This window comes from Pan paniscus, chromosome X, assembly GCF_029289425.2.
Source record: "Pan paniscus chromosome X, NHGRI_mPanPan1-v2.0_pri, whole genome shotgun sequence".
In the NCBI taxonomy this organism is placed as follows: Eukaryota; Metazoa; Chordata; class Mammalia; order Primates; family Hominidae; genus Pan; species Pan paniscus.
In genome coordinates this window covers 42783747-42802037 of record NC_073272.2, presented here as the reverse complement: position 1 = coordinate 42802037, position 18291 = coordinate 42783747, and the positions used below count along the sequence as shown (strand labels likewise).

Genomic DNA, 18291 nt, shown 5'->3' with positions numbered 1-18291 from the left:
CAAGTACATTCCTAAGAAGGTAGCGATCAATCGTAAAAAAGGCAGGCAGAGCTCCCAAAGCAGAGAACAAAAATCTATTTAACAAAGAGAATGGGGGAAGGCAAGCACTTAGTGAAGACTCTTAAACTGCTGGCCTAGAGTTTAGGATGTCTAAGAGTTGGGAGTAATAGTGGATCTTAAATCCATAAAGGAACATGATTTACATTTCTAAGGTAATTAATGCAAAAAAAGGTCCCTGCTATTTCCCATAGTTTATTTTAGCTTACAATACATACCTCTAGCATATAGTCTCATGCTTTCCATGTAAGTTGCAAGGTTTTCTGCTACCAAAGTAACTAGGGCATGATTGTGTTGAAGTTGATTGATTAAGTCATGGCGATAAAACACATGGGGACTTCGCTGAGTTTGACTGAAACGAGAAGAACTTAACAATATAATTAGGCAATTAAACTCTGTTGTAACCAGAAGAGTTCGTACTATCTAAATTCTTAGCTACTGATGTAAAAACTTAAAAATTATACTTTTGTACATTTACTTCTTTTAATGAAAATATCACAACCAACTTAAACTCTTCAAAAGATAAGACATTTATTACATTATTATTTTACACAAAAAGCATTCATCACTATTCTCCAACTTCACCAAATGGGAGTATACCTCAATGACTAATGTCTATACTATAATTGTACCAAAGCACTTATGTTATGTAATTATTCCCAAAATTATAAAATAGAAACATTTTTTGCAAGACTAGCATCACAAAGATTATGCTACAGTTGTAAGGAAGAATTCAATCAAAGAAAATGCTCTTAGCATTTTCTTCTTATTAGCTATTTAAGAAAACATCCTGGGACACTCTGTTTGTAGCCAAGTTTGCCCACAGGTGTCACCACAAAGACTTATCTGTTTTGCTATCTTCATTGAAACCCTAATCTGTTTTGCTACCTTCACTGAAACCAATCAACTTTCACATCCACTACTACTATTTTAGGGGAAACAAGGCCACTGTTCTTGGGAGAGTATGTGAACTACTGTATTTACTTTGAAAGATAAATGCATTCATTTGAGAAAGGCCGAAATATGTACGATGAGCCAAACATACTCAAAATATGCCCCTCAAATAAATATTATTAACGAGATATATGTCTCAATTTCTTACAGTGTTTATCTCTATAGCTTTTCCAATTTGCTAATTTTTTCTAGCCTTAGGGAAAAAAGTGAGACAAAGTTCAACTGTTTAAATAAAGACATATACATGACCTTTTCTATTTCTGTCTGAGGTATAATCATAGTAATCTAGAGCTGTAAAGGATCCTAGCAATCATTTAATCTTACATATAAAGAAAACATGTTTTTTGGTTTTGTTTTGTTTTTGTTTTGAGACAGTCTCACTCTGTTGCTCAAGCTGGAATGCAGTGCTGCAATCTCAGCTCACCGCAACCTCTGCCTCCCGGGCTCAAGCAATTCTAGTGCCTCAGCTTCCCGAGTAGCTGGGACTACAGGCGCATGCCACCACGCCCGGCTAATTTTTGTATTTTCAGTAGAGACGGGGTTTCGCCATGTTGGCCAGGCTGGTCTCGAACTCCTGGCCTCAGGTGATCCGCCCTCCTCGGCCTCCCAAAGTTCTGGGATTATAGGGGTGAGCCACCGCACCAGGCCAAACATGATTCTTTACAGAATTTTTACAAGATTAAATTACTGGTTTGACACAAGATTCACACCTAGGAATCCTGACTCCACTGTGAATATTCCTTCTACTGCACCCTGCTCTCTTTCTCTTCACATTATTTTTCCTTTTCATGTTATCAGTTCCAACTGTACTACCAGAAAATAGGACAAATTATTTCAGTAACCAGAATTTGACACCTAAGATAGTATAAAGACAGCTATTAAAAAGAAATTTAGCTAAAATAAATGTTTAAAAATTATGAAACTTTATCTTGTCATGTTTCATCAATTTAAATGTTCTTGTGGTCTAATCCATCTTTAAAGACATGCTATGAAACTTCTTGGCATACTTGCTGGAAATATAGTATGTATATAATAATAATTCTGAACCAAGAACCCAAAGGCAATATTACCTTGATTCTGAGATTTATCACTTAACTGTGGCTTACCTCCTCATTAATAAAAAAAAGGAGGTAGATGTAATAAAGAATTCTTTTGTTCCAAACACTTCTTATATAGCCTCTTCTCACTCCACTAATTTAAAAATTTGCATTTGCCAGCCAATATGCTGTTTCTTTTCAATAAAGTACATAAATTTTAAGTATTGAAATTTTCTATGTTAAAAAGTCTTACCTCAAATTTTGAGGCGCTTCACCAAACAAACTACAAATTTCTCTAATTTGTTTCAGTGCGGGAATAACCCATTTGTCATTTGTGCGAAGTTCTTCTATAAAGCGATCTATCCATTGGATCTTTTGTGTATCACGGTCCTTAAACAAATGATTTCAATGTTTTAAATAGATCAATACTCAGGAGAATTTTATTTTCAAATTATTTTGAGAATTATAAAATAAAAGCTTTTCTTTTAAGATTAGCAATACAAGCATCATGTTGTAATTACAGTAAAGAGTTTAATTTAAATAATAAAAGCTTTAAGTTTGTTTTTATTTCACACTTACTACCAGAACTCCAAAAAGCCCAGCACTGTTATAAAAGCTTTGTATTATATGGACTGAAATATATCTGTACACACTACAGATCCTAAGTATCAGGCACACTGACAGAAAGTTTGATTTTCCAAGTTTGCCAGAGGGTAGGTATTTAGCCAGTATTTTAAGAGATTCTACCGTATCATAAAATCCAGAATTAATATATAACAAGACCCTGACTTACTCTAAATGGGCCATCTTTTAGTACAGTGAAGAACACAAAAAATGTATATTTGACTAAGAAAATAAATAGAATGACAACTACATTTAAAAATAATCACCAAAATCAAAATAAAGAAACACACGTACAAGGAGAGAAAAAGGACAGAGGCAGATATAAACTTAAAAATTAAAAATGTTATAAACTCAAAATTATTTCAATTATGGTATTTTACTTCTCAAACCTCAGTTACTTCACCTCTTCCCCTAAAGTCAATAGTAATCAGAACTGCAAGTTTGTGTGCCTAACAATTTCGTAAGCTCGGATTGTTTTACTTTTGCGTACAGGGAAAGGAAAACAATTTTGTGAAGTTTTTTGTTTTTTTTTTTTTTCCTGAAACCCCTCAAGTTTGGGGTTATTTTGTAATACACAGATATTCCTTTTTCGGCAGCAAAATTAGAATCATACTCTTAAGTGATATTAATCCTTTTAATGGCGCCATAATCGAACCTTGTATAAACTATTAGTAATTATTCACGGCTGGGCGCTGTGGCTCATGCCTGTAATCCCACCACTTTGGGAGGCCGAGGCGGGTGGATCACTTGAGCTCAGGAGTTCGAGACCAGCCTGGCCAACATGGTGAAACCCAGTCTCTACTAAAAGTACAAAACAATTAGCTGGGTGTGGTGGCACGCGTCTGTAATCCCAGCTACCGGGGAGGCCGAGGCAGGAGAATCGCTTGAACCTGGGAGGCGGAGGTTGCAGTGAGCCGAGATTGCGCCACTGTACTCCAGCCTGGGCGACAGAACGAAACTCCGTCTCAAAAAAAAAAAGTAATTATTCAGGAGGCTTCCACATGTTCATGTCCATAAACACTAATGAATGTCCTTGTGGGTACCTCTTTGTATCCTTTTTCACTATTTCTGAGAAGAAATTTCTCTAAGTAGAATTGTTGGGTTTAATAGTGTGTACATTTTTAAGGCCATGAAAACATTTATGATCAAATGTACACTTTGACAACAGTTTTGGCAAGCAGAAGGGAAAAGGTGACAGTTGGAAAATGACTTTTAAAAATTTTTTCCCAAACAATAAATGAAAGTTGAAGTTGAAAAAAGGCAACAGTCTACTAAATTCAGTGAAACTCAGTAACTATTCATGAATGAATGTGTACATCACTATGCCAGGCACTGATACTAATAGATATTTAAAAGAGAAGTTACTAGTTAAAAGCCCTGATAGCAAATGTACTGCTCTGATTTCAAGACTCCTCAGAAGGACCCCTGGTTTAATGAAATAATTTATACTCAAGGCCCTTATTACTATTTAATTTGCTGAATAAATACTTACCGAACTGTCACAAGTAAACATAGTCAAAACCTGAGTAGTATCTACATTAATACACCTTCCTGAGCTTTTCTTGGCTCTTACCTAAATACCAGTTCATCAGTGTAACAAATAGTTTTATTAACATGTGAGAAATTACTCAGCAATGTTCACTTTACCATGTGTTAAAAAATACACATGCCACAAATTAGAATGTAGGGAAACTGTGTGATTTGCTCACTGTGGAGGCACTAAATGTTTTAATGGTTAGGAAATTCTATTAATTTTTCTTAACTTCCCTATGAGCAAAGAAAACCTAATTTCTCTTCCCTCTGAAGTCCCTATCAGCTTTAACATTCGAATTCTATTCGAAACGGCATTTCAGAACCATACACTTGATAATGCCACCACTGTATAATCTGTTCTGTTTATACTTTCTCCCAAGGAGACTAAAATGCTTTTCAGATGAGTCACAAAACCTTGATGTGCAGATCCTAAGGAAAGCAGACTAATGAACAAAAAAAGTCAACTCCAGAAGATCATTTAAAAACTAAAAATGTCAGAGTAACAGAATTATCCTGTAACTAAGCCAACCTAACTGAAGGGGAAAAGTCACAAAAAGTGAGCAAAGCAGTACACTCTTACCTGGGAGCAACTGTAATCTAGTATTTTTATGTGGGCACTGAGAGCCAGGTCCATGATATCTACAGGCACATCATCACTGTGAGCCAGATTCCACAGAAGGTTCAACACTTTGTGTGCCATCACACCATCTTTATCATCTTCTGCAAGACGACGTATCAGCTCAAGTAGCTTTTCACGTTGCTTTTTACTTGCATTTGTCCAACTGGCCTAGAAAAAAATTAAGTGACATGAAAACAACACATATTTAGTCACCACTTCATAAATTGTCACCAGGTTAACTATATTCAAATTCATCAAAAGCAACGTAGCTAAGCACAGAACTATTCAAGTGAGATCTAAAAATATAGTTAGCCTGGTATTTTTTTTATAGGGTAGAGTTAAATTCCAAAAAAGAAAAATAAATGATACACTATTTCAATTTAGAAGACACCCAATTAAAAACTCTAAAATACATTTTTTTAAAACCTCTAAAATGGTATTGTAATACAACATGGTTATCATGCTTGGGGAAGGGCAGGGTACTAATGGCATTTAGTGAGTAGAGACCAGGGATGCTGCTAAGCAATATGGGAAAAGTTTTATGAGTAAAGTTACTGCTATGGTTTGAATGTCCCCCCAAAAACTCACAGTTAAGCTGGCACCATGCCTCTTGTACTTCCCAACCTCCAGAACCATAAGCCAAATAAAATTCTGTTCTTTATAAATTACCCAGTCTGTGGTGTTCTGTTATAGCAGCAGCAAATGCACTAAGTTGCTGATCAGTGTTTATTAGAAAATAAACTGAAACGAACTTAAGGTCAAACAGCAGAAGAACGATTAAGCTGACCGGGCACGGTGGCTCACGCCTATAATCCCAGCACTTTGGGAGACCCAGGCAGGTAGATCACCTGAGGTCGGGAGTTCAAGATCAGCCTGGCTAACATGGTGAAACCCCATCTCTACTAAATATACAAAATTAGCTGGGCGTGGTGGCGCATGCCTGTAATCCCAGCTACTTGGGAGGCTGAGGCAGGAGAATTGCTTGAACCCAGGAAGTGGAGGATGCAGTGAGCTGGGATCGCGCCACTGCACTCCAGTCTGGGTGACAGAGTGAGACTCTGTCTCCAAAAAAAAAAAAGAACGATTAAGTTAATGAGAGAAGATTAGTTCAATGGAATTATTAATATGGTACGTCTTCAAAGATGATGTGAATGCCTGTTTTTATTTCCTTCCAGCCTACACAAAATAACAAAAGGAATATGACAACTGCTAAAAATGTAAGACTAAAATATCAGATTACAATTAAAAACCTCTAGCTAACATTATAAAAAGAGAGACAACTAGGTATTCCTCCTCAAGGAAAAGCACACCACCACTTGAGATATGCTCTAGTAAAATTAAAAAAAAAAAAAATCTTCTGTATCAAAACTATTGACAGACACCAAGGCAACAAACGATCCAGTTTCTTCAACAAATAAATTGCAAGGGAAGTAAAAAAGAAGAAAGCTAGTTTCAAAGAGACTTAAAAGACATACACATGGACTGCACCAGGATCCTGATTAAAACTTACTTCTAAAATGAAGATGTATGATCTAAGACAACTGGAAGTTTTAAAACTATTTTATGATATTAAGGAATTATTGTTTTTTAGGTAGATAATGGTATCGTGAATTTTTTCATGTACTCATCTTTTAGACATACAAACTACATGAAAAGGAGAAATTAAGAACATCTGTTCAACCAGTACAACCATTAAGTGAATGAAAAAGATAACCGAACTGGGAGAAATTATTTGTAACTCTTGAACTGACAAGGATTAGCATTCAAAATATATCAAGAACTACAATCCAAAAAAAATACAAATAATGCCACGGTGGGGGGAGGGGGGGAACAGGCAAAAGACTTGAACAGGCATTCACCAAAAAAAAAAAAAAAAAAAAAAAGGCAAATAGCTCAAAAAATATACAGAAAGATACTCAATCTCATTATTGATCAAGGGATATAAAAACTAAAAGCACAAGCACAATGAGGTAACATTTCAAACACCAAGAAGATTGTCAAAAATTCAGAACTCTGACAAGAACAAGTGCTGGCAAAGATATGAAACTTACTTAGAACTCAAATGTTTAAAAACTAGGCTCTAGGCCAAGTACATAAAGCAAAGTCTAACCCAGAAGGTTGGAATCATTTGGTTGCAATCTGCAAAGAACCACAAGGTGACTCAGACTTCATTGCTTCCTTTCAAAATCATCTTTAGCAGAAACTTTCAACACTCCATAAGAATTGCCAGATTTACCAACACCTTGGAAAAAAATTGCTTGTTACCAAATGACAAGTGCTCAATAAACATATGTTAAGCCAAAGGGGGAAGAACATGAAGAGTTATTATTATATTCAGACCATTATTGTATTTAGACTATCCTGAGAAGAGGGGGGATACAGCAGATATAATAACAACCCCTTTTTTTCCTTCTCTCATCAAAGGCATCACTGGTCACGCACGTATCATCATTTCGGAAGTCTTTATCTTTGCAGTGCCCATGATGACCAATTCTATTATTTCCTCAGCTGCCTTTGCTATACTTCAATGGATGGAAAAAGTATTTAAGTTTTGCTTTTACATGTATAGAAACAAAATATATAAAAACCACATAAAAGATTCACTCAATAATTTGTTCCCTTCAAAATAAAATTTTCCATAAGGCAGCGATTCTTCCATAAATCAAAGCTTTAATGTCCCTAAGACTTATCTGTGAAACTTGCTTAAAATACAGACTCTTGGGCTTCAGTACCTACTGATCTAATATGTCTGTGATGGAAGCCAGTAAAAATGGTATTTTTTTCTTCTACTGTGAAATATCTAGAAAAGTACAAGCATATACCATTATTACAGTACACAATGTGAACACCTGTGTAACTAGTACCCAGGTAAAAAATAATACACGGCAAGTAACATCCCAGAAACCAGCTGTGCCCATTTCGGAACTTTACATTAATGTAATCAAGGTGTATTAATTACCGTGTGGCTTTATTCCTTTCTTCAACCTTCTGTTTATTAGACTCATCCATATGGTTGAGTTGCTCTTTCATTGCCGTGAAATATTGCACTGTATGAACATTCCATAATTTATCTATTCTATGTTTTATCTATCCTACATAGCAGGTTTTTGCACTATTACAAGTAATTCTGCTAACAAGTGTTGCTGAACACGTATCCTGGTGTGCATGAGTTTCTCAAGTGTATATTCAGAAGTCAAACTGATGAGTTATGAGAATCTTAAACTTTACCAGAAATACCAAGTATTTTCCAAAGTGGCTATAGCAATTTATGTTCCCACTGGTCAGTATAATTATTATTTTTAACAAGAAACGTTGGTGACCTATTGATCTAATGCCAGTTGTTAACAGAACACCTCTTAGTGCAAACTGCCAAAAAGTTATGTTCTTAATCCACAAATTCACTAACCACTTGAGCTTTCACAAACCTAACCCTGGCAACTAATCAAAGATGTTACAAAACATGGCCTCAAAAACCAACATGATGGCATCAATGCAGATATGACTGTAGGAGGAGTTCTTGGGCTACCTTATCAGTTACATTTTGATTAACTCATATTTTGCTTGTACATATGACCCCAGAATACCAAGATATTGGTATTCTCTTGCTTTCATCTTACTGTTTATTGTAGCCAATCATCCTTCCCTGTAGTCCTACAATTTGCTTGAACCTGTAACTAAAATAGAAACTACCAGGGGGAAGAAAGAAAAAGTGATAGCCTGAGTTTCCATTATGGGGGCTATTAAGAAAATGAACATCAAGTTCTTGTTGGAAAAGAAAACAATGGGCCAATTCCTTCACACCACAGACTGTTTAATGGGATTCCTATTTAAGTATTTATTGGCTAAAAGTAATTCACAGATCTAATTAATCAATTCTATTTGAAATAGAATGGTAATATTTTGCTATGTTAACAATTACCTTAAAACAATCAAAAAGATGATCAAGTTGTTCAGGAGAAAAATCCCATGCCAATTTTGCCAGGAGATCATGTACATTCTTCACAATGGCTTCATGTTTCCCTGCCTATTGAAAAACAAAAACGAAATTACAATGCACAAGAATCTGAGTAATAGATCAAGTAGTGTATACTGCTTGCTGACAATTAATAAAGTACTCCTATCTCCTTCATTTAACTATGTAACACAAGAAAATTCCTAACACAGCCCGCACAGTGGCAAATGCCTATAATCCCACCTACTCGGGAGGCTGAGGCAGGAGAATCACTTGAACCCAGGAGGCCAAGGTTGCAGTGAGCCGGTATCGAGCCACTGTACTCCAGCCTGGGCAACAGAGCAAAACTCCATCTCAAAACAAAAAAAAAAATTCTAACATTATAAAATGCTTTAGAACTGCCATCTAAAACCTGGCAACTTAATTTCATGATATAATAAATACAGCTAATGTGTATTTTGGCGGTTCATACAAACCTTTAATACAATTTATTTAATTTGACCATTTTAATATTGCAAATACAAAAATAAGGCACACTAACAATATTGTTTCAAAACTGGAACCTTAAGCACTCAAAGGCAAAGCTGTTTTCTTGGTTTTTATAGACTAAAAAAACAAAGCTTTATAATCTACAACTCAATAATGCTTCCCAAGAAATCCACGATTAGAAAACTGTCATTAAGATAACAGAAGGAGTTGTAGTTTCCAATTCAAAAACTAAAAAGGTTACTAATCCTTCTGAAGAGTTATAAATTCTCTGGAATAATTATTACAGGTCTTTATAAATAATCAAGTGATTTAATTCTCCTGACACTGGAGGTTTTTGCTTTCTATTAAATCTATGAAGAAACCAATTACAGATGTCTTTACTCTCTTTCAATAGACATTCCTTATGATGTTACTGTTTGCATCTTTATTTAAAACCACTGACAAATTCTCAACCTTTATCAAATACAGATACAAGAATATTTTTATTTTTAAAAGATTACTGGTTATTTCAAAAAGATTCCTGGCAGGGTAACAAGCATTTAAACGTTCTCAAAGTCAAACAATACAAGCCTGCATCCATTTCATGACAGCTAATGTATTTCTTCAGTTTTTAGTATCTTTATTTTAAAAACTAAATAGCCATCATCTTAAATTCCTTACCTGTGCTGCCCAGATATTATCAAGATCCTGTAAGGTCAGAGCTTTTTCTTTGATGACAAAACGAAGAATCTTCTCTAACTTTTCTACATATTGTGGCTGATGAAGACTATCTCGCAACACTATGGATAAGATATTGTTCTGCTGTATCCATTCCTAAATGTTAATTCAAAAACGTGTTTGAAAGCAGAAATTAAAACAATTTTTTCTTAATTGCTCACACTATTATTAAATAATATAAGGAAATTCAAAACACATTTACAAAATATAATACTGGTAAAATATACTTATGTGTTGCTTTAATGGAAAATTATGAAATTTTATAACAATTTTGCACATACAGAAATGCTCCCATAAATAATACTGAAATTAAGAAGATTCTACACTCCAGCATTTACTCAGAAAAATATTATTTAAGTACACAATCACCATGGTAGGGTGAGTACAGGACCAATTTTAGGATCTTTGGATTCTTTATCCCAATCTTGCCACAGAATTATGTTTTGACCTTGGGTAAAAAGGCTATTTTTTACTTTTATTTATTAACAATTATCATGTGCTAGGCACTATTATTGCTTATCCATTATCTCTTTAATTTTCCAAACAATCCTAGTAAGAGATACATTATTCTATTACAAAATGTAAACAGGCTCACAGATGCTAGAATTGGAATATGAATCAAGTCATATGCTTCCACAGTCTGTTTTTCTGTAACACTGTGCTAGCTTGCTCAACTAGCATTCATTTAATCTATAGCAACAGAATAAAGTGCTAACTCATGATACAAACAGGGAGTAATCCACACTATATGATTTTGCAGTATTTAGCTGAGAATAAAAAGTAGTTAGGCCCAAAATGTGCTAGAGAAGTACATGTCTCAGCTGATAATGAGCCAGTTTTTAATGTCTAATCTGTTGCAGATATTTGTTTTTATGTTATTCTACATATATACACATATATTTTTAATATGGAGACAGGGTCTCGCTTTGTTGCCCAGGCTGGTCTTAAACTCCTGGCCTCAAGCAATCTCTCCTCGGCCTCCCAAAGTGCTGGGATTACATGCGTGAGCCACTGCAGAGCCACAGATACTTTTGTAAAACACAATAAAAATGTCGCAATGTCAAACTGCAATGAAAGTTTCTAAACACTTAATGCCATTTTCTGTCCTATCTAGGACTAGTTCAAGAACCAGCACCAGTCTTCAGAGCACACTTTGAATAGCTCTGTGCTGGACTTTCCATGAGGCAGATACGTACATCATATGTATGAAACCAGATGTCTACCACCTGACCCCCTAACACAGGGCAATATCTAAGCAGTCTCCACATGCATTTTAACATACTCTAATCACTAACTCCCCTATTAAGTGAGGGCTCCTTGAGGGCAAGGACAGTTTACACATATACATTCAAAAAATATTGGCACTGTAACTTAAATGGCATACTTACTCATTTCAAAACAATATAATACAAAATAGCTATGGTACATAAAGTTTCATAAAATTTCAATGTCAAAATAAGGGCTTTCAAAATAAAATTCTCAAAATCGTGATAAAACAATTTGTATAGATCTTATTCTAGTAATTTTATTTCCTGTTTTAAAACGTTTAACTGTAAATGGTCAAATGAACAATAGGCCACTTTATAAGGTACTAGATACTACCCAATCCATTTTCTAGATCAACTCTACCTACTCCATTTCAACCAACTTCCCACTCTCCAACAAACTAATAATTACTTCAAAACGCCACATTCATCACTAAGTTTATCAAAGATGTTTTAAAGCTACCCATATATCACTACCAAATAATAAACTATGTTATTTCAAAAAGTTCTCAGAATTAACAGTTATAAATCAATCAAAACACCTCCCAATTTCAGTTTACTTTAAAATGTTACTATTACTAATTTTTTTAGCTAGAGCTATTCTAATTTCTTGTCTTAAGTAGGTTCTTATTCCTATGAAGAAGAACTGAAAGACTCACTGCCATTCGTTCAGCTGTGAGCCACTCTTCCTCCTCAGGATTACCATGTCGATGGGTATAGTATGATACACTAGATATCACCTTATTAACTTCATTCAGTGCATTCATCTTTCCATTGAAAGAAGAAATTTGCAATAATCTGTAAGAAAAATTCAGTGATAAGTATGATTCTAAAATCGGCATTAACAATTATTTCAAGAGGTAAGTATCTTACCTAAGTATCATTTTTAACCTAAATATTTCTAAGTTTTTAACAGTTTCTTCTTGTCCTGGAACCCTTGAAGCTAAATTCTTCAAAGATTTAATAATCATTGAAAGAGCATCATTTTTGGCTTCATTCTTTGCTTCTTTTTTCAGTTCTTCATCAGTTAAGTTTTCTAAAAACTGTGGAACCATTTCTATTATTGGAAGAAAGTACTTTTTCACTGTATGAAGAGTGAGAAACTCATAGCATTGCCCAAATGGTCTGAAATAAGAAAGATACAAAACTCCTGTAAATACGCAATTTCTTAAAATCAATTTAGGACTAAATTCTTTATATTACTTTTTAAAAATCCAAGTTATTAGTTGAAGAAACCACACTTGAAAAACTCAATTTTTATGAAGCAAAAACCAGCAATTCTACGGTGCACTAACCATTGATTTTTAAATGTAACTTACTTAATAAGGGCTGCAATTATTTGAACGTTTAATGCTGATCCATTAATAAAACGATCATGCAAAATCTGGAACCCATTTAAAGTGCCAAATTTGTTGAGAAGATCCACTAGCCAACCCTGTAACACAATTAATGAAAAAAGTTAACTTCCTACTTTAAAGGGTAAAAAGCACTTAAAAAAAGCCTTATTGAAATATACTAGAAATAGTAAATTCAATAAAATAAATCATCTTTCAAAGGACCACGAAACATTGCATTTTGTTCATAGTAATTCCATCTGTGAGACAGAAGCAGTATACGTAGTAAGTATAGATTAAATCACTGGGGCATAGTTCTGTCTGTTTGTACCAATGTAAGTGGTGAACAGGAATTAGAAGACATGCTCCTATTTCAGATATCCCACCATATAAGAATGAATACCTTCTAATTACTGGAAAGTCTTTTATATTAAAATAATTTTCAGGAGGCAGAAAGACTTCAAGAGAGTTAAGAAGAAGCTACTTGGTAATGAATTTTGAATCTACTTCTTGTTTAGTTGTAAAACATTAAAATTTCCCTATAAACACAGTAACTAATAGCCTGAGAGTCAATTGTCAATTAAAAACTAAGGTCTGGTACTAGTATCTACTGTTCCTAAGTAGAATATGCTGGTTGATACTTTTGCTTATACAAATTGCACCCAGTTCTCCTTATCTTAGAAGTAACACCATGCAACAGGATGAACTGTCTAAGAAAGAGCTGTAGCTCAAAGTACCATACAGCTGGCACAGACAACAGTTGTGAGGCTAAAAGCCTGTCTGTATGTAAAAACCTAAAATGAATTAAAAGGCTATATAAATATAAGAATCAAATATATGTAGAAATTAATGCACCTAAGAAAACCTTTCACACCTTGCCACCTTCTAAAATTTAGGCCATGTTTTAGAAGCCACTGGAAAACAAGGGGCAAAATACACAATTTCTCTTCTAAGCCTTAAGCAAAAATAATTTCTACAGCTATTTTTAAAAAAAATACAGGAAAAAGTAAAGATGCTAAATGGCTGTATGTTCAATGTTTGTTTAAAGAGAAAATATGATAGCTAATGCTAGTTTTTTGTGTGTGTTTTTTTGTTTTGAGATGGAGTTTTACTCTCGTCACCCAGAGTGCAATGGTGCGATTATCGGCTCACTGCAACCTCTGCCTCCAGGGTTCAAGCAGGATTCTCCTGCTTCAGCCTCTCAAGTAGCTGTGATTATAGGCACACACCACCACACCCGGCTAATTTTTGTATTTTTAGTAGAGATAGGGTTTCACCATGTTAGCCAAGCTGGTCTTGAACTCCTGACTTCAGGTGATCCACCCGTCTTGGCCTCCCAAAGTGCTAGGATTACAGGCGTGAGCCACCTTGCCTGGCCTACTGCTAGTTTTTATATGGTTTTAAAAGAATATGAATGAACTAAGTTCTCTAATAAATCCATTATCGTATTTCAATTTAATAGTGTTTTCCTACCTTTTTAGTCATGAAAGGCTAATTCAAAACCATTAAAACTCGAGTACTTAATTCACCAGATCCCTTTTGTCATTCAGCAATTGTAAGAAAGTACATGCTCATTATGTAATATATTTTATTTCTTCAGTAACTATAATGAGACTATTAGATTGATATACTTGATAGTTACATACAATATTTATAAAACAGCAGGTGTGGACACAGTAAAGAATTAGTCTAAAGCTAATCTTTCTGTATTTCTTTGGCTGCAATGTATGCTTAAACAATTGGGAATATTCAGATAAGAGTGCTTCAAACTGAGGCTAATAGGCTAGCTTCAGCAGCTGCCAACAACAGCTTTCCTTCTCTGGCTCTAAGTTTTCAAGACTGGCAGAGAAAGATCAGTCGCCCTAAATAGAAAATTCAAAATGACCACATAGCTTACAATTCACCATATGCTTTCCACATAGTTTTCTATTGCTACAAGTTCCTTTTCTCAAAGATAGCATGGTGAATTTCACCTAAGACCTTTTGTCGTAACCTATGAAGTTTTTATTATATTTTAAATGTTTGAATAAATGATCTCATTTAAACATCTTCAAACATCTTGGGGGAAGATGGGGATTAGGAAACACTCTGAGAGATAGTCCTGACAGCTTTAGCTTTGTCATGGGTCAAAAGTTGAGGCCACAGAGGTTCAATGTCCCAGGAGGGTAGGAGGTGTAGAGAGAATTTGAAGTAGAACAGAAGACCTACCAAAAGCTCCAGAGAATGATTAAGTATTAAGGCTCAAAAATATTCCCAATAAAACACTTTTAAGCTCTGTAACTCAAATTTCTCAAAGGTAAATGAAACTCATTACAAACAGTATCCGAAAGTGAATCTACAGCTTAGAAAGTTTATCTCCATCGACTAAGTCTGATGATCTGAATTTTGCCACTATCACTTTTGGAGAACAGGAGAAAAAAACATATGGAGGCTATTACATATCTCTTAGATTTTTCATTATATCATGACATCTGCATTCAACTAGGACATGGTTGAAGATGCTGCCAAATATGTCCCCTTTTAATCAGATTTTAAAAAGCTTATAGAAGACCTGTTTAGCTGTATGATAAAATTTCTCTTACTTCAATAGCAAGTAAATGTGAAGGTAACTCCATAGAATATGCTTCTCCTTGATTCGCAACTATATTTTGGGCTATATTTTTAAAAATTGTACTCTTGAAGGCTTTGAAAGGCTAACACTCTCACAATCGCTACACTTTATAAGTTTAATAGCAAGAACTATATTTCAAAGATATAAAACTATCTTCAACCAGAAGTCAACTAAAAATTTTACATTTAGCCATGTTAAATCAAGTTTTGTGCCCTGTGAATCTCTTAAGTTGTGGATTACTGGCACATAGAGAAAAAAAAAAAAAGTAAAATTTAAAAAGAAATACAGGTATAGATTAAAATTTTCATTTTGAAGATTGCCATTATTTAGATAGTAACCTGATCTACTCAAGCAAAAATAAGCCATCTAGTGGCAACTATATGAACTAGGAAATATCAGAAAATCTCAACTTAAGTTTGACATTTTTTTGATAACTTCAGCTTATTAGTAAAATAAACCAAGTTCTGCATAATGTATGACTTAAAATCTTTCTGGCTGGATAGAAAAAGGGAAATTTGTACAAGACCTATAATATTAAAAATGTCTCCCTAAAATCTAAAATTTTAAAATTATATAATATTTATTAAAAGAAGCAGCGTTTAGGGAAAAAATTTTTAAAGTGTACAGTCTGTTTACACCAATATAGAAAACTTACATTTATGTACAGAATATATTTAAGTGAGATTTGGAAGATTTACTATATTGATTTCATTAACAATTTCTGTAATTTTATGATGTATCATTAGGTATTTAGAGGATATACTTGATTTTGGAGTCAAAATCTTAGAATGCCTAAAATGATCACGGCCCTACAGAACAACAATTGAGTCCTTGGTCAAAGAAGTAATCTCCTACTCTATTTCAAAGAAAAAATACAGTCTGTTTCCTACTAACCCAAATTATGACTACTTCTAAAGAGGCTGGACAGAAGACAATGGGGATAATTATACATGCAGAAAAAACAAAGAACTAGAACGACAAAGCTACGAAAAAGGCTCCTGGTTGTGTGTATTTTCATTTAAAGTGTTATTTCATTGTCACACTTTAAATACAGATCACTGAAGATTCTGTGTCAGAACAAAACAATTGTATTATTTAATTTTGAAAATAACAAACCAACACACCTTTGGTGATCGAGGATCTGGAGAACGAGCAAAGAGTTCATCTTCAGGCAACTGAACACTTGAGGAAACTGATTCACATGGACGTGTACCATTGTAGATATGGAATTTGCAATGAGGATTTAAGGCCATGGCAAGAAGTTCTAAAAGTGGAAACCAGTCTTGGGACAACTTGGCCACACATAGCTCCACCAGACGATGAGTATTGTTAATAATACACCTCTGTTATACAAGGGGGAAAGGCGATTTACAAGATCAAAACACTGCAATTTCAAACAGAAATATCTTCCAATATTAATCGTATCCTAACAAATAATGATCTCTCCATTTTTCTAATCATTAATATTGGGATCAAACTGATTATCAAAGGACAAATTAGAATTTGTTTACTTCATAATTTATATGGTACTTTCAAAAGCCATTTGCTATGGCTTAAAAAATACAAGAGGCACCATAAGTTATCTATTCCTGCTCTACGTCCACAGGTAAGATGCAAGTTACTATTTTTTCTCTGTGGAATTTGTACACGAGAGGCAGCAATTCTAGAGTCTAAACAATATGTCAGGCTGAGCACAGTGGCTCACGCCTGTTAATCCCAACACTTTGGGAGGCTGAGGAAAGCGGATCACTTGAGGCCAGGAGTTTGAGATCAGCCTGGCCAACAGGGTGAAACCCTGTCTCTACTAAAAATACAAAAATTAGCCACGTGTGCTGGCATGTGCCTGTAGTCCCAGCTACTCGGGAGGCTGAGGCATGAGAATAGCTCGAACCCAGGAGGCAGAGGCTCCAAGGAAGCCAAGATGGCGCCACTGCACTCCAGCCTGGGCAACAGAGCAAGACTCTGTCTCAAAAAATAAAAATAAATAAAATAAACAATATGTCAATCATCCAAGATAAATTTGCTAGCTAAATGTCAAATGCAGAAGTCTGACGCCACTTCCAAAGTTTCCATTTCTACACCTATAAAATTACATGTTAAATCAGAAAATGTGGAATTTTTATGCTATGGTCATATTTGGGAAATAGGTTATAGGCCACAAAAATATTATCTGCTTGACAACTTATGACCATTTCCATAGTATACAAAAGAATAGAGGCCGGGCATGGGGGCTCACACCTGTAATCCCAGCACTTTGGGAGGCTGAGGCAGGCAGATCACTTGAGGACAGGAGTTCGAGACCAGCCTGGCCAACATGGTGAAACCCCATCTCTCCTAAAAATACAAAAATTAGCCAGGCGTGGTGGCGCACGCCTGTAGTCCCAGATACTCGGGAGGCTGAGGCAGAAGAATCACTTCAACCTGGGAGGCGGAGGTTGCAGTGAGCTGAGATCGCACCACTACACTCCAGCCTGGGAGACAGAGTGAGACTCCGTCTTGGGGGCGGGGGGGGGGGGGGGGAACACACAAAAAACAAAAGCAACAGAAACTTAGACTAGTTATGGCATTTTATCAGTCTGAGACATATACTTTTTTCACTTTTTAAGATCTCTGGAATCTGACTCTATCTTATAATCAATGAACAATACATTACTGTTTTCCTAAATGGAAGGTATTTGCAGAGAGGAATTGTGTTTGCTTCTGCTAGTCACTTGGGGGCACTACCAACATGAGACCACTTTACATTTTCCACTTAAGGGCTTTTTGTATTGCAACTATAATTTGAATTCAGACTACGAAACTGTTTAAATACTGGCTTGTGGTTTAGATTTTCACTTTTTTTTTTAATCCCTCCCTCCACCAAGTGCTAAGGTTGAGATATGCAGGATTTTTTGCTGTCCCTTTCTGCATAGCAAGTTCATTTCTCATTTACCTCTATACTGACCCTTTGGTGTCCCAGACGTATATGAAATGCCCCATCTTGGGTGTTTTTCTTCCTTAATAGTCCATAAAACAGTGATGTACCTTACAATTGATAGCATTACATTTTCAATGAAATGTGATGACTTGCCTAAGGTCACAGACACTTGAGATCCCAGA

General features: G+C 35.1%; 1 protein-coding gene across 4 annotated transcripts in view; it reads right to left on the bottom strand.

Moving 5' to 3' along the window:
* USP9X (ubiquitin specific peptidase 9 X-linked) overlaps positions 1-18291 on the bottom strand; it is a 147807-nt gene that overhangs the window by 79797 nt on the left and 49719 nt on the right. For 2 of the 4 annotated variants that reach the window (XM_008968336.6, XM_008968337.5), the window contains exons 6-14: positions 16317-16535; positions 12567-12682; positions 12121-12372; positions 11907-12045; positions 9926-10078; positions 8744-8848; positions 4786-4992; positions 2302-2438; positions 276-424 (exon numbers count right to left, since the gene is read on the bottom strand). In XM_008968336.6, coding sequence (XP_008966584.1) covers positions 276-424; positions 2302-2438; positions 4786-4992; positions 8744-8848; positions 9926-10078; positions 11907-12045; positions 12121-12372; positions 12567-12682; positions 16317-16535 — 1477 coding nt within the window. The remainder of the gene's footprint in view (positions 1-275; positions 425-2301; positions 2439-4785; positions 4993-8743; positions 8849-9925; positions 10079-11906; positions 12046-12120; positions 12373-12566; positions 12683-16316; positions 16536-18291) is intronic. The other 2 variants (XM_003815368.7, XM_003815367.6) reach the window with 1 other exon arrangement.